The following is a 17,522-nucleotide window of genomic DNA, read 5'->3' as shown; positions in this document are numbered from 1 at the left end:
ATTGTCCATTACAATTACGCTATTAGAAGGAATGATTGGAACTAGTTTGTTTTTAAACCAACTTTCAAATAAATCAGCGGTGGTGTCTTCATGGTAATCCAGAGAAAATTCTTTAATGTTTTTTGCAGACAGGGAAAGTGGTTGGAGTCCATTTGGAATCCAACCATCTTTAGATCCAGCATGCAAAATAGCTATTCTTTTACCTCTTTCTGATGGCGCGTTTGTTTTACACTTATCAGTTGAGTCAACCCAACCCTTCTACGGGGTATCATAAGGGTGGAACCAGGTTTCATTCAAGTAAATAATTGGCCTTTGTTGTTCTCTGTAAATGCTAATTTTTTCTAGATATTCCAGTCGCCATTTCCGAATTCTAAAAGATTCCATTCAAACTTGCCTCTGTCAATTTTTTAAAATGTAAAACCCATATGTTGAATACACTTCCATAAGGTAGTTCAGCCACATTTAACACCGGTTTCATCTTTTTCAAGCATCGTAATTAAGATATCTAATGTAGGCACGCTTTGTTCCTCGTATAACTGGTAAATTTTACGTCGTATTATAACTTGATCACTTTCATCTACGCTCGAGAAAATGTCAGCATCGCTTCTTTTTTCCTCGCTGAAATGGGATTGATTATTCACAATTTTCCATACAGTTGATGTTGGAATTTTCGTCGATGTGGCCGTTTCTTGTAAAGATGCTTGCTTGCTGGCACCACGTTCAATGAGAGTCAAATAAACATTGTTTATAACTTCCTCAGTCTCAATAGAATAGTGATTTCCTACACTTGAGCGGGAGCATCTCCTGAGATACACTAGACTCGCACATATTTTGCATAATTCGCACAGGATTCAACACACGCTGTATTACACACGAAGTAAGAATGATTACTAATAAACTTAAACTAAGTAGTATACCAAACCAAAGAATATGAAACACCGGTAGGTATAAAATTATTTTCTATTACGGACCACAATTTTACCTGAATTTAAATTCCCAAACTCTAGCTGATAATCTTGTTGCATTGTATGTTAATGACCATCCTTGGATAATCCCATTCAAAAGCAATTGGTCACTTTCTTATATCTATGAACAGACCATACATTATTGAATATAATAAAACATTTCTCCATATTTGCCACACTTTCATGAAACATGGCGTGTGGCATTATCAACATCATGTTGAAAGAGGAAATTTTATTATTTCAAGTTCTATTACGACATTTAAAAGTAACAAGCATGATGATCCTGATGTGCATTACTCTTTATTCAACAATATTAGTTATTATTAGAATTTGACTTGTGACATGTGGTATTAGAATAACTCTAGGAAACTAGTTATACGTTGGTCACAGAGATGTCGTCAGTGGTTTATCCCTTGCTTTATAACTATACCGCTTTAATTTTTTTTTGTTAATGTATATTTTAGTACCTAAGTGCAAGATTAACATTTCGATTTATATATTGTATATTATTATATTGATTTCTCATGTTTTACAAGCTGTTGTTAAATTTCAATAAACATAAATCAGTTTGTAAAGCATCGAAAGTTTGCTAAAAGCTAAATATCTAGATTTAGATGCAGCCCATGTTCGGTGTCTCGGTGTTAAGTCCTCCATACCTTGGGTCAGTCCCTAATATTACAGGTGGCCAAAAAGGCTTCAGTTCTAAAACGTCGCAAGTCTAGGAATAGGATGGAATCAATAATAATCCCTGCGTCGACCACTCCAAGCACCCCACAAGGGGAGGCCTCTATTTCCGGGCACGGGGTATCAAACGCCGAACCATCGAGATGTGTATCGGATTCTGATATGGTATTCTATATGGACGACACGCGATCGGGTGAGTTTTGTTTTTATGGTTTTTGGGTGAACATTTTGTTGACAACACGCGATCGGGTGAGTTTTATTTTTATACTTTTTAGGTGAACATTTTGTTGAATATAACAATACACTCACCAAAATTTCTATTTATGACTAATTGCAAGTACAGAGTTATTCATTATACACCCACCCACCTACAGCGTTAAGTTTGAAAAATAGAAAAAAAAGTGTAAATCCAAAAGTTTGCTTTATTGTCTTATGCAAATGTCAGAAAAAAACTAACTACGATCGCAGGATGTAAAAGTGATAGCAACATCTTTTTTTAAAATGGAATGCCCTATATAGTATTAGCTCAAAATTCTGATTTCAAAAGTTTATTGACAGATTAAAAATAATTATCATTCGATTTCTGGATAATAGCCATATTGTTTAATGTGCGTGAAAGAAAGAGCTATACAATCGTGCTAGACTTTTCAAATTCTGTTGCGCATTTTTTGTCTGTTTTGTTTTTGTGTTATTAGGGTTTTTTTTTTCAATTAACTTAGGCCCTATAAATCTCAAGCTAGCCGTTCAAAATTAATATGTACTTAACCAAAGATTCCTGGTATGTACTGAATGTGATATGTTCAAAATAGATTGTTTATTATAACTATTTATTTTTTATAGATTTAAATAAACATCTCGCTTATTTTGAATGGAACGCTCTGTATTTTTCTTTTGCTTTCTTTCATTGACCTAACAAAGCACTTGCTTTTTAAGATATTTCACTGTATTTCAAAACTATGCCTAAAATAGCGACTCTTAAAATGTTTGAATATAGATTGCCTATTTAAGTATTGTGGTATTTAAATAAATATAAAACACCAACTCAAAACACATCCCAGAGTTAATTGAGAACAATAATTATTTACTTAAAGTATGCAATTGAATTTGTAATTGTAATTATAATATTTTATAAACTAGCAAGCAATTTATATTACAGTTCGTACCCACGAACTCTTTTTTGAGATGATGAATTGGAGTAATTGATTAAAAAGCTTCCAGAACTTTCATTCTCTTGATGTAGAAGCCACCTGATGTACTTTTTCTACATATCCCCACAAGAAAAACGTCTAATTTTGTCAAGTCGGAAAATCTGGCTGACCAACCTCTGCTTTATACAGCGATTATGAAATCGTTCATTTAAAAAAATTCTAGTTGTTAGGCCATGGTGCTGCAAATATATAGCAGTCCTAAGATTTCCTTCAAGAAAATGATGGCAAATAATTCGTACCAAAACATGTTTAAAAAAACTAATCGCAGGGGTCACAAAAATGAAAGTTGTGTGTATTTATCCACCGTGGTTGTGTAAAATCGCTTCATCCATTAAAACACCAAATTTTGTCCCGATTGATAAAACACATCACATTGAGAAGTCCTGCGGCGTTAAATCTTGCAATAATTGGTAAATATTAACAGGCAAACTAATAAAATAGCAATAGGAAATAGTAAACTCTGTAGGAAAGCTGACTAAGAATAGTAGCCACTGACAAGAGTGACTGTGACATTATTATTTTTCAAAGCAATCTTAATTTGAACATTTTAAGAACGCTATTCTTATCATAGTTTAGAAATAAAGTGAAATCTTCCAAAAAGTAAGGGCTTTGGGTATACGGCAATAGAGTGCCTTATGAAGTCAATGGAATACAGGATGTTCCATTTAAAATAATGAAGATGTCTATTTCTTTTGTGCAACTATAACAGTTACCCTGTATATATTTTGAAAATATCACATTGTGATATGATGATAGTACATACCAGGAACCTAATATAACCTAATATATAGAGCACCCAATAACTGTAACTAAAAACATTTTTAATGTTAAAAGAATTTTTTGCTTTACTCATAGCGTTTGCCCCTAGCTATATTTCCCGTATACCTTTTTGACGTAGCCTGTATAATGTTTGGTTTTGCTGGTACCTTAAAAATTAAGTACCTGGCGTATAGTAATTGGATAGTTTTTAGACGCATTGCATACATTCTGTAGCACTTATCCTATTTTGTTGTAATGTTTCTTAGGGTACCCAACTTGCCATCTAAACTAGTTGTAAGTTGAAGAACAACAGTCAACGACCCAGTATGAGAGACGGGAAACAGTCCCACTAAAGAAATTAAAATTATCAGGAAAACTGCAAATTAAACTGAGAGACTAACTGAATTGTATTTAGTTATGAAATATGAAATTTGTGTGTTCTTCACTCCGGGACTTTGTGTATGATGGTCAATTCCAACCATGCCCAGTGTCCATCGAAGACACTTTAATTGCACATGACACAAAATCGAGCAGCGCAAAGAAAGTGCAAAAAACTATCACGGCGTATTTTGTGCAAACACATTTACATGGAGCGCCATCTCATTTGATAAGGAATTAAGAAATGTACTTAAAGGAAATATTTAAGAAAATCAAACCTTAAAATACACCAAAAAAATGCTTTAATTAGCATTTATGAATTTTAACTACAAAAATACAAAACCTTGTAATAATGTAAAGGTAATATAAAGTTTTGAAAGCGTTTTTTTACCATGTATTATACTTTAACAATTCATTTTGCATCGTTAAAGCATACGGTGTGCTAATCTCAGTAACATTTAAAACCTCCAGACTTAGCACAAGGAGATCAAGACTTGGGCTACAAAATTTCTAACCAACAATAATTCTACCCTACTTATATATACATTGGGTGGTAAAATGTCTAATTATGAGTCGTTTGCAAGAGTGCAGCTTAAGTGGCGCTCAAAAATAACAGGCACTTATCTTGATGAATTCGTTTGGAGAGTTTTTAGTTTTCCAGTTAACTGACGCTCAGCGTGTTTTGAGGTTGTCCTGTAGATTGTTCTCCTCTTACTTAGGTGGTGTTTCGCAGTTTTCGAATTTTTATGAATTTGTTGAAATTCAAAAATTAACCCGTTAATATTTTCTTTTTGTTCTAGGAACCCCAAACAGAGCAAGAAAAGGTGAACGCGAAAATTCAAGAGGCGCGGTGTTCATGAGTCAAACCAGCACAGTAACCGAAGCCCCATCTGATGAAATTGATGATTTTGACGCAGAACTTCCCCGAGTTACGCAGTAAATAGAGCTATATATTGTGAAGTGAACATTTAGCTATATTAGTATATGTTTCCATCGGGGTTTTTAATTATACTTGGTGTCGTAAAATCTAAACAGATCTCAAGTAATTATCTTTGGTCCGAGGGAGATTCACGAACACAACAAATACCATTTTCTCTCTCTTTTCTCTCTTTTTCGACAACTTCCAGCTTATGCTATAACTAATTTTTTCCCAATAGAATAGGTGTCTATCTACAAGTTATCTTCAATCGTATCAATAATAGTTGAAATTTACAAAAAGGCAGTATAGTCCGTGCTACAAATTCTAGCACCACTTTCTGGTCCGCTGTAATCTGTACCAAGCCAAGCGGTACGTTCGGCGGTGTTGAAGGCAATTGCGCATGCGTCTAAGCTTCACGAGTCCGGTCATAAAGTCGATTTCTATATTTTGAATAGGGAAAAATTCATATTTCACATTTTCTGCATAGAGGGACCGCTTAGCGTATCAAAAGTGTAAAAAACTAGACAGCTCCTTTTTACAAAACTTCTGGAATCCTCCTGCGTCGCTTTTGCTGAGTCGAACTTGCTGACGTTTCGCCAATTATCCTGCCAATTATCTTCAGAGCTTGACTGAAACTGACTCGTATTTTACACTGTACCTGCTTACATATTGTTTGTGGGGGGCGGAGCTAAATGAGGGGCATAAACACCGTCTCGCATGACTGATTCCCGTATTGGTGACAGGCCTGAGACCTGAGTCGCGATTAAGATTATTAGGTTGTTTATAGATTTCTATAGACTCTGGGATTTTTGGTTGGTAGAAGAACTGATTACATGCAAGAATTTTAGTTTTATCGAATAAAATTTTATGTCCGGTTTTATGAGTATGTTCGGCAACAGCTGATGAGTTTATTTGTTTTGTTGATATTTTACGTCCGGTCTCTCCAATGTATTCTTTGCCGCATATGCATGGAATGCCGTAAACTCCTGGCATCTCAAATGGAATCTTGTCTTTAACGTACCGAAGATGTTGAGATATTTTTGGACAAGTGGTAAACCTGGTTTTGGCATTCAAAGCATCACTGACCAAATATCAAAAGTTCTTAAGAAGTATAACTTGACATTCAAAACATCACTGACCACATCCTTCATACACAAAATGCGCTTGAATGTGGTTCACACATTCACTAAATTTATTGCTTCAAGATCTATTTTTGCACGACACGATACACATTACAGCGGACTAGAAAGCGGAGTTGGAATTTGTGGCGCAGATTTCGCGCAACTCAAAACGGCCGACTCTCATGTATTATGTGTTCCTAAACGGTGATTACTGTCTAAGCATGTCGAAATGTTCCAGATTGACAGAAGCACACAAAAACGCTATCCGAGCCATCAGGAAAATCAAGTACTTCGTAGCCAGAAGGAAATTCCAGCAAGCCAGGAAACCTTACGATGTTAGAGATGTCATTGAACAATACAGCCAGGGCCACCTCAACATGATGGTTAGAATAAAGGTAATCCAAAAAGGCACTACAACCATAAAGATCCCAGGGAGCAGAGAGCATAAGTTGTCGTCAGTAGTCCAAAAAGTACGTCAAATTGACGTCAAAAAAAGAATGTCTTATTAACATCACAAAAATGACCTCAGAATGTCGTCATAAAAATTCTTCTTCTATTTAAAACCATTTTGTAGGAGAATATATCCAGAGAGTTTCCAAATAGTGTGTCAAATATATCTTGTTTACTGTTTGCTTTGAAGAAAAATGTTAAATATAAAAGGTATTAATGAGATAGTCGATGGAAGTTCCTGGAACTGTGGGGGGGGGGGTTAAAACGGTAGCGCTGGAAACGGACGGGTAGTATGGGGTTACGAGGCTAGGAGGTCCAGAATTCCACGAGATTTTATTATGTGTTTTCACGTAACCGCAGAACAGTATGTGAAGACCGCAACAAGTGGTACAGTGATTTATTCTATACTTGTCTTTAAGTTAGTTCGAATCGTTTATATGGGGTGAGTCAAAAAGAAAAATATTAATTTTCGTAAAAAAATTTACTTCCAATATTAGTTTTTTTAAAAGAAACGCTCATCATTTTTCAAAGGAACTTCCACAGGCTACTGTAATACTTTTTACAAAACTTCTGGATTCCTCCTGCGTCGGTTTTTGTTGAGTCAAAATTGCTGATGTTTCGCCAATCATCCTGTTAACTTCTTCAGAACTTGACTGAAACTGGCTCGTATTTTACTAGCTAAATGAGGGACATAAACACCGTCTCGGATTGTGCATTCCCAAATTGGGGACAGGTAGAGACCTGAATCGCGATTAAGATTGTTAAGTTGTTTATAGATTTCTATAGACTCTTAGATTTTTCGTTGGTAGAAGAATTGAGTACATGCAAGAATTTTTGTTTTATCGAATAAAATTTTATGTCCGGTTTCATGAGTGTGTTCGGCAACAGCTGATGAATTTATTTGTCTTAGTCGTAAGGCTCTTTCGTGGTCTTTGAGCCTAGTTGATATTTTTCGTCCGGTCTCTCCAATGTATTCTTTGCCGCATATGCATGGAATGCTGTAAACTCCTGGCATCTGAAATGGAATTTTGTCTTTGACGGACCGAAGATGTTGAGAGATTTTTGGACAAGTGGTAAATCGGGTTTTGACGTTATACTTCTTTAAAATTTTTGAGGTCAGTGATGTTTTGAATGTAAGGAAGGACCACAGTGGCAAGTGTAGGATTGCTTTCGGCCTCATTGTTATTGGAAAGTTGTGGTGAAGTGTATTTTTTGATGGAACGCTTCATGTCTTTAATTGTGGAAAAAAGGTGTTTTAATTCTGGGTACAATGACTCGGGCTGCATAGTTTTACGGCTCTATAAACAAGAGAGTTGATAACCGATGATTTTTGGGTCAGATGGTAATGTGATCATGCATTAAGGTATCGGTCTGTGTGCGTAGGTTTTCTATAAACACAATGACCCAATGTTAGGTCTGATTTTCTATTAATAAGAATATCTAAGAATGGAAGGTTATTATTAGTCTCCAACTCAATGGTAAAACGTATATTAGGATGTATAGAGTTTAAATGTCTAAGAAAATCTACTAGGGTTTCTTGAGCATGAGGTCAAATAACAAAAGAATCATCGACGTAGCGTTCTCATAATTTTGGTTTTAGATGAAAGGTGTCGAGAGCTTTCTTCTCAAAGGCTCCCATAAAATATTCGCGATGGCTGGTGATGGTGGAGAAGCCTTAGCTGTTCCCGACGTTTGTTCAAAAATTTGACCGTTATAAGAAAAATATGTTCCCGATAAGCATTTTTCAAAATAAATAAGAACTAAATCTTCAAATGTGACAATTGTCATGTAAAAAAATATATAATTTCGTAAAAATCTGAATTTTTAATTCTTAGTTATTTTGATAAATGGATTTTCATCAAGTAAAAGCCACCTCAGTTCAAGCATTTTTCAATTAAGATGAGAAGGTTTGGTTCCAGATTCTCGGATTTTAATATATCTGAAATGATGTCTAGAGTTTCAGGAATAGGAATTTTGGTAAAGAGGGATTCTACGTCGAAACTAACTAGAATATCTTGTGTATCTAATATAATGCTTTTTAATTGTTCAATGAAGTGAAAGGAATTAAGTACGAAACTGTCAGTTTTCCCTGTAAGGGGTTTTAATGAAACGTCGGCAATTTCGATTCAGCAAAAGCCGACGCAGGAGGAATCCAGAAATTTTGTAAAAAGTGGAAAGGCTCATAGTTGTCCATTAACTATAATTCTAAATTTTACGCAACCATAAAAGACGTTTTGCGTAATTTAATTTAATTCACTTTACTTACTTTAATTTACTTTCGATTTTCCCACTCCAAAAAGAAAAAACCAATTTATGTAATACCTAAAATCTGACATTAAGTTGACTTTAAAAAGATGTCACTTAAATGACAAAAAATCATCTGAGCTATCAGTAGCTCAAATTCACGTCCTACCGACGTCATATATAACCTCATTTTCTTCATTTGGTAACTAGTTAATGACGTCACTTTGCCGACCTTCTGCTACCTGGGATAACGTATACGCAAAAAAAATAGTTCTTATTGTTCTTTCCAAATCTTCCAATCTAATAACTATGTCGTCAAATGCTGCATGATTTGGAGCGATGAATTGTTTTTGTATTGCTAATAACACCGTACAAATTCAGGAACTACAGAGAAGATTGGATCAAACGCTTGGAAAACCAGGAAGTTACTTAGCAGGCATCGATAGAGTGGGCAACGTTAGACCCATGACCGTAGGGGCGCGTCTGTACAGGGTCGAACAACACGTACGTAACTATCGCAATTATTATTTTAACGTATTATTATTATTATTATTATTATTATCGAGCCGGTTTTTATAGGTATGCACGATAAATCAAAAACTCGACTCATTGACGGACCTCGTCATGAGTGTTATACAACAACGAACCAACGCAGCATCTGAAAATAACGTTTAAATAAGCACATTTAATAATTGTAACATGATTTGGGCTTCAAATTTCAGACTCTGAAATGTGCATATTCATTTTCGAATATTTTCGAAACATTTACGGAAACTTTTGTTGAAGTATACATTACACATATCGCTAACGGCATAACATGTAAGAGATGCAATAACTGACGAGAAAGTTCGAGGTGTGTCAACAAACTATTGCCGTAAAATTAATCGAAATAGCGCTTCCTTGACAAAGTAATGGTAATGGTAATGTATTTATGGTTCAGCTTGCCCTGCGGTTGTTGTTTTGGTAGTGAAATTGCGCTGTGGTCTAATTACTTATTTCTTAATATTGGTACTAATAGCTTTAGGTTGAGATTTGGAGTTTTCGAAGAAAAAATATTTCCTGGATCAACATAAATAACCTAATTTTTATTTAATTTAGTTACCTAGTGTTTAATGATTGACAATATAATTTGTCGTCAGAAAGATTTTCAAACGCAAGAAAAAATTAAGCAATGCGAGAGGAACAAAAATAAGAGCAATAAATAGTTCTGTATACAAACAAAATAGAAATTTTAACATTCTACTAGATAGAAACGTTGATTTGAAAAAAAAAAAGGAAAATTTTTACAAAAACAATATGAGAAAGGTTTGTCAATGAAATAAGAAAGGATAAGTAAAATATGTTTACCGAAAATACAAGGGGTGATAGTGTTCCCCATATAAATAAATATACCAATTCCAAACTAAAACATTCTGATTTAATACATCGAAGCAGATAATAAATTTTAAGACTATGTCAAAATTATTTAAATGTTTTCAACGCTTTCAGGTTATTTTTGGAAATGTCTTAATTTATTCTAGATTCATAACCGAGTAGAGAATAAAAAGTATTCATTAGTTTATAATTTTCGCCGAATTAGAATAAACGGTAGCACAATATGCCTATACAATTCCGTTATAGGAATTCCAACAATTTTGTTATACTCATATTTCAATTTTTAAGGTTAACCCGCACCTAAAAACTCTGTTTAAATGATAAAATTTTAGTCAGTCGATATGCCTCGAAACGACTTGTCCTGTAATATCGATAGTCTGTACTGTAGTAAAATGTAAATAATATTGTCATGGTACAACGGGGCACATAAAAATGTATTATATCTAAACTATTATAAAGCAAGTTTCTTCACTATAACAGTGCTGTATGTGAATTGTGAAAGCTATGAAGCAATGACTTTGCGAAGGTAATTCAATAATTACGACACATACAGGGCTTTTGAAACAGTAGAAAACTGATTTCGGTGTGAAATCGAGCCAAAAAAGTCTGTTTAATTACGGAAATACTTCTGTAATGTGATATGTGTAATGACTTTTAGAAAAAATTATTTACAGTGCATTCAGTATAAGGGCAGGCATGGGGATATCGAAAACCATAGGAGATACAGGGTCGGTTAAATTAGGAAAGTTTTTAAAAAAATTATGAGAAACTTAAACGTAAACGTAAATCGTCAGAAATTGAAAAAAATATAAAAAGTTGGGTTTTCTATTTTTGTCTATAAAGCCCAAAATACACCAAACATGATTTTGGGTTTAGTACATTACTAGAACACTTAAGGAAAAATATGACAAAGGAAAACGAAATTTTTTCATTTGTTTTCGGGATGTACCACAGATTTTTAATTTTTCTCATCGGCGCTGTATTGAATATTTTCACAATAAGATATGGCTCAACATACGACATATTTTTTTGAATTTACTATTTACATTGAAATCACTTGGAATTACATACTTATTACATTGTAATAATTACAATATAATTCAATAATTAATACATATTCAAACAACATGTTGTCAAATCTATGAGGTATGATGGTTGAACTGCTACTAAAACTAGATGACATAGTTCTTCCTCTCTTCGAAAATTATGTTGGTACTTATAGTTCTTGATGCTGTCATCATCTAGATAAAAGTTTAGAGGCGATCATACAGGCCAAAAAACTAATCATTGTGAACCTATCCATTTGTTAGTTATTCTCGAACTATTCTCGAGTTTGAGCAGAAATCCTATCTTATTGAAACCAAATATTGTTGATCCCCGCTGGCAGAAAGTTGGTATTATACGTCTACAGTTATTTTGAACAATGAGCAATACCCCAAACATTGACAACAGTCTTCCAAAGATTTTTTTATTTGACCGTCATCTTTCATGGAAGGTATTTAAATACAATTGCTCAGCCTATCGAGTTACTATGATACCAAACAAAACATTTTGATGTGTCGAACTTATTCTCAAGAGAAAATTTTCTTTCCATTTATTAAATTAAATGACCACTTAACAAACTTGTGAATTATAAGTGAAGATAACGAAGGCATTTCCGTTTCCAAAGCCCACTATATTTATAGCTTATGTATCCTGAATATCTGTCATCGTCTACTATAAAAAAAACGAATTGTCCTTTGTGGCAGTAAGGATGTGATATATGATTTAAAAGCATTTTTATGCCCTATCTAATAATATCTAATAAATATTCAATATGGCGAGCAATATTTCATAGTTTCTCAAATTCTTTAAAACTTTTTTCCTATATTCCCATGATATCCTTTCCTTTTATAAGACACACTATAATATATATTTTTAAGCAAACTATTAAGAAATAATATTGTATGTCAATATGGAAATGTCTGTTTAAGAGAACATTGTATTGAGAAGGGCTTGTTTCATGGAATTTGCTTGCAAGTTTCTTCAACCGTCATGCTGCGTTAGCTTAAAAAATATTCCATTTGGGTGGGCTCTATTTCATTTGCTTCGTATTCTTTCACATACCCTGTATATAGTTAAAATCGATACTGAAAATACATATATAGAAAATATATCAAGGATCGGTTAATTATATTGTTTACGTTAATACCTTCAAATGCTTCATTGATTGAAACATATCTTAAGGAACTTAAAAATTCTTTGGAAATAGTAACTAAGAATTTTGACAATCCAAATTTGAATGTCTCTGAATAAACCAAAGACATTCATAGTATTACTATAAGGTAAATTTAAAATTTAAAACGAGAATATAATAATCCGTCTCTTTACTTACTTCGTTATTGGATGATTTCAGTGTATAGGAAAATTTTCATGTGCAAGTTGTCAAAGGCGCTCTTTAATATCAGATGTCAAATAAAAGTAAATCCAATTGTTACCGACTTTAAAAGTAGCGCTACCTGCATTGTGCTATTTATATTCCTAAATACGCAAATTACATGTCAATTTATTTTTACTTTGTATATAGGGTGGTTCAACTAAAGTTACAATTATGCACTGTCTGTTTGAATCATCCTATATAAATGGGTAATAATAAGTTAAAACTTTCCACTTATTGTCTGTAATAACATTAGTGGTGTGCCTATATATCTGTGATTTTGTCTATTTACCTAACGTTTATAAAGTGCTATGGATCCGAATTTATTACCTGTACCACATACATTTACCAGAACCAAATTTACCAAGCAACTTAGAAATAAACTTTTTTTGTGTTTAAGAAAATGCATGAAAACATTTATATGCGGAATTTTTAATTTCGCATTTACTTCGTGGATTTGTTTGTGTAAAATTAGGTCGTGCTGAAATTGTCGTCGAAGATTCTGCTAAAGTGTGCAATTCCAATTTGTGGAATAAGCTCAATGTAAGTGGTCGGATTGCATCTAGTCATATCAAGTGTATATGGTGTCTTAGCCTAAACTTCAAGCAACTATTACTGCGAAAAAGTTTTAAAGAAAGACACGAGGGCGGTTGATAACAAGTAACAAGTAATTTAAATTATCGTAGACACTTATGTCTTTGAAAAGTGTTTTATTCGATACAAAGCCGCCTTAAGAAAAGTCATATTAAGTGTTCCATTAGTTTTATTAGAAATTTTTTAGAGTAAGCTTTTAATCCTACGTGCCAATATTTTTGTTATATTTCATCCGATGCGGATGAACAAAATTTTCATATTCAAAAAACTGGCTTTATTTATAGCTCTTGCAGTTGTTATAGTTTTAATATGGACATGGTATTGGTTATTTTTTTATCCTGATTAGTACCTAAAAGCTCATTGAAGAATGAATTGGACAACAGAGCTGTGTTAATACAAAATATGAAGTCAATTCACGAAATTTAATATCTTCCTGGTTAATAAAAATTGGTCAATATGGAAACGAGATTCTGTTGAATGGACAAAAAAATCAATAACTTTGATAATGAAAAAGAATCGTATCATTAGAGCCTGAGAATGAACCGATTTTTAAGAAGATAAATAGGCAATATGTAAAAGCACAAAAATGATGCAAACATAATAATTAATTATTTTTTTTTTAATATATTTTTTATTTCTTTAATTTAGGTTACACAATTTTCAAAATAAATAGGTTAAAATTGGTACAATTATTCCATACGAAAAATAAAATATTTCAAGTTTCGAGTACTACAGTAGAACCTCGATTATCCGGGTCGGCCGGGACCGAGCTTTCGCCGGATAATCGAAAACACGTATAATCCAAAGACCTTTTTTTATTTTATTTAGATAAATACATGTGTCAAACAAAGGGAACAAACATACATGTAACAAAAAATAAAATATAGTGTATACAAAATGTATACAATAAATTATGTTTGCAAAAATCACTTCAAAAAATCACTGATTTTTGTTTGTTTTTGGGCTTCGTAACTTCTATACATTATAATTTCTTTCATTTTTCTAAGCTGAAGTACATGAATGTCATCAATTGCAAGGTGTTCTTCAAAATATTGCAGAAGTACGTTTACTGAGTCCCTTGCTTCTTGATGACTTGATTTCGCAATAATTACTCTCATCATTATCACTACTTTTTCAGAACTTTCTTCAGAGGTCTTGTAAATTATGTTATCGTCATTAATGATCTGATACCCTGCTTCTTTGTGATCACATTCTATCCAGTCCTGTATTTCTTTATTGTCTATTTCTTCCAAACCATTTATTTGCAAGGCTATAGATGCTATGTTTTCGATCGATAGCTCACCTTCATTTAACTGATTATTATCTCCAATAACGTCTTCATCCTCTGTATCTTCTATTAAAATCATTATTTTATAAAATGGTTCATTCCAAGCACGACCTATAGCATATATTGCCCCTTTCAAATTTAGGAGCGTTCAAAATTCCACAATGTCACGTTCTTCCATAAGTTGAAGCATAAGATCTTTTCTATAAAGCTTTTCATTGTCTCTGCAACCCCTTGGTTCATTGGCTGGGCAATACATGTTACATTCATCAGAAAATATGCTACGAATATGTTTCCATCTTCTGACTTAAGTTGCTCTACATTAGGATGCTATGGCGTATTGTCCAGTAACAGTACAGCCTTTGGTGGAAGATTATTTTCTTTTTGATAAGCTCGAACTTGCGTTATAAATTTTTAAAAAACCACTGTTTAAAAATTGCTCTATCCATCCACGCTGTGTTTTTACATTTTCAAAAACCCTTGGGTTTTTGGATTTTCCAATAACACGAAAACTAAGCTTATGCGTTGCTGAGGCATTGGCATAGCACAAAACTGTTAAACGGTCTTTGCTTGCTTTGAAACCTAAAAAAAGTCCAGTTTCGTCCCCATTATACACTTGCTCAGATTTTAGGTCGTGCTCTGTCAAAAGATTTTCAAAAGCATAGCAAAATTCTACCATAGCAATGTCATCAGCACTTAATTTCTCCCCTTGAACAGCCAATTCTCGTATTTCATGGCGTTTTTTAAATCTGTAAAGCCAACCAGAAGATGCCGAGAAGTTGCCTTTAATTTTTTTAATTTTTAATTGCTGGTGAAACTTTTCAGCTTGTCTAGCACACATATCGGAACCCCTTCCGATCTCTTCTGCAAGAACCACCTGCTCATAGCATCATCAAGTTGTCGAAAAGTAGTAGTGATTTTCGATCAGAAATAGCTTTAGCTACAAAGCTCTGTAATTTGGCTTTTCTCTTTAAAATGTCACGAACTGTTTGTTTTCCAATGTTATACTTTTTAGTCAACACATAAACACTTATGGTATTTCCAAATTGCCTTAAAATTTGCATTTATAGCCCAATATTTAAAACATTGCGTTTACGCCTAGCACCGGTACGCTCCATTTTGTGCCTCTGTTTACGTTTAACTAACTAACCCAAACTAACTAGCCGGTCGATCAGCACTCGGCAAATATAATACGTTAAAACATGGATTCCCCTACACAAATTTAGGGATTCTCCGAAAACAACGACACAGTGCATGCAGCGGATAGAGCGCGCACGGATAATCGGGGTTCTACTGCATAGTATCTTTCAACATCTGCAAAATCATAATTCACTGCCAATTTTTTTCTAGAACATCCCTGGGTTTTAATAGTCTAATTATAAGATGCATCGCTTAAACGCCGTTTTTTATAAAAATTTCCCCATTTCCCAATATACCAAAAATCCATCTGGTGGTTGGTTACCAAATCAAAAACGTTTTATGACTTCAAATATTGCGGTTTTCGTATGTAGCAAGTGTCATATTTCAGCTATTTGAAAGTGGAAAAATATTTTACGCTGTGGAACACATTTTCGAAAGTCCAAACTTCTATTAGAACGGGATGTAAATGCAATCAGGAAAATCACTTACATCGAGGTTAGTTCGGCATATTTCGACTTCTGTAATAAAACTTCATATCACTTGCAATTAATTAATATAATTAAGGACCCTGTAGGGAATTCAAAATTCCCGTAATTTAGCTCTATCTTTAGGAAGCTTCTAAATCATTCTTGCGATATATTTTCATAAAAGTAATAACCTTTAGGGCGACGTAAAGTCCCTATATATTTAAGAGTAACTTTTGAACTTGTGATTTGTAGTCAGTAGTTTATCATTCTAAATTTTAGATTAATTTCCTTATAGAAATATAATCGTTTCCTATTGGAAATTTTTGGTACTTTAAGGTATCAACGATAACCTACCGTAGATGCCTCTTTTAGAGTAAATTACTCATATATTATTAGGGGTAGATTGTCTAACGAAAAACAAAGCAAATATCGAATTCGAACTGGCAGGCCTTACGGATGTACGAGTATTTGTAACTCTATGTTCATTTCTAAAGACAATCAAATCTGAGGCAACGATAAAATTGAAGAGTAAGAGTAAGAGTAATGGAAAGGGTAATTTATAGGCCCGTAGGTACAACTAGTGCAGTATAGCAACATAGCGGTAACCGTTGCTTTGAGGAAATACTCACACTAGCTCAATCATTGAGAAATATTAATAAGCTGGACTGAATCTATTGGGTTTGATGAAATTGCACAAATGCAATCAGAGTGCCTAAGAGATATTAACAATATTAGAATTGTGCCGATTTATTCTCAGGGTTGTCTTTAGAACTCAAGTGTGGTGCGCTCCGGATTGCTAGTGTTCATGACGCCTTGTCAACGATAGTTTTTGCTCTTGTTTGTATTAAAGCAACCAACAGTATCAAATTATAAAATACCTGTACTTATATTTTGATCCCGGACCATTTATGTAGGAAAATTACAGGATTTTGATTTGAATGGATTCAACGGAAATAGTAAACAACAATTTCAATTGGAAAGTCACAGATATCTCATTGTCCTGCCATTTTTTTACAGTTCCATATCAAAAGTTATTATAGATTCTTATTTTGTGATAGCACATGTTTACTATTATAAACACAGTTGAGACTTTTATCGGTGTTTTCGATTTTTTAAAGATTCTATTGTAAATAATACTGTTAAAAAGGTTGTTCAGTGTGGAACGGTTTTTCGAATTTTAGCTGAGATGTGATGTCATATTTAGAACCTAGGTTGATCTAATACTCGTATCTTTAATGAACCTTAAGGAATATATAGTATTATAGAATTTCTTTAATGGATGCTTAATTGTCAACTACAATTATAAATAAAATTTCACTTCAAACAAATGTCATGTGTTTCGTTTTTTTTTCTATAAAACAAAGGAAGGAACCTTAATAGAAAAACAAGAAAGGCTCACCAGAATACGCCGAACTAAATAAGCAAATTAGAAAAAATATCAGAGAACACAAAAGAAAAGTAAAAAAAAACAAAGGTATGAAATGTCTGAAGCCGAAAATAGGGACACACCAAATTCTG

At 33.5% G+C, this 17,522-nt stretch overlaps 1 protein-coding gene across 4 annotated transcripts in view; it reads left to right on the top strand.

Annotated features, from left to right (window-relative positions):
* The window catches only part of LOC132705510 (potassium voltage-gated channel subfamily KQT member 1-like), a 145,393-nt gene extending 128,061 nt beyond the window's left edge, over positions 1–17,332 (top strand). For 3 of the 4 annotated variants that reach the window (XM_060676120.1, XM_060676121.1, XM_060676119.1), the window contains exons 13-17: positions 1,632–1,842; positions 4,795–4,930; positions 6,273–6,429; positions 9,110–9,232; positions 9,308–17,332. In XM_060676120.1, coding sequence (XP_060532103.1) covers positions 1,632–1,842; positions 4,795–4,930; positions 6,273–6,429; positions 9,110–9,232; positions 9,308–9,403 — 723 coding nt within the window. In that variant the 3' untranslated portion in view covers positions 9,404–17,332. The remainder of the gene's footprint in view (positions 1–1,631; positions 1,843–4,794; positions 4,931–6,272; positions 6,430–9,109; positions 9,233–9,307) is intronic. The other variant, XM_060676122.1, reaches the window with a different exon arrangement.
* The last annotated feature ends 190 nt before the right edge of the window (positions 17,333–17,522 follow it).

Source organism: Cylas formicarius, unplaced genomic scaffold, assembly GCF_029955315.1.
Source record: "Cylas formicarius isolate icCylForm1 unplaced genomic scaffold, icCylForm1.1 PGA_scaffold_7__23_contigs__length_41026272, whole genome shotgun sequence".
Taxonomy (NCBI): domain Eukaryota; kingdom Metazoa; phylum Arthropoda; class Insecta; order Coleoptera; family Brentidae; genus Cylas; species Cylas formicarius.
The sequence above is the reverse complement of the archived record's forward strand: the minus strand, read 5'-3'. Positions and strand labels throughout refer to the sequence as shown.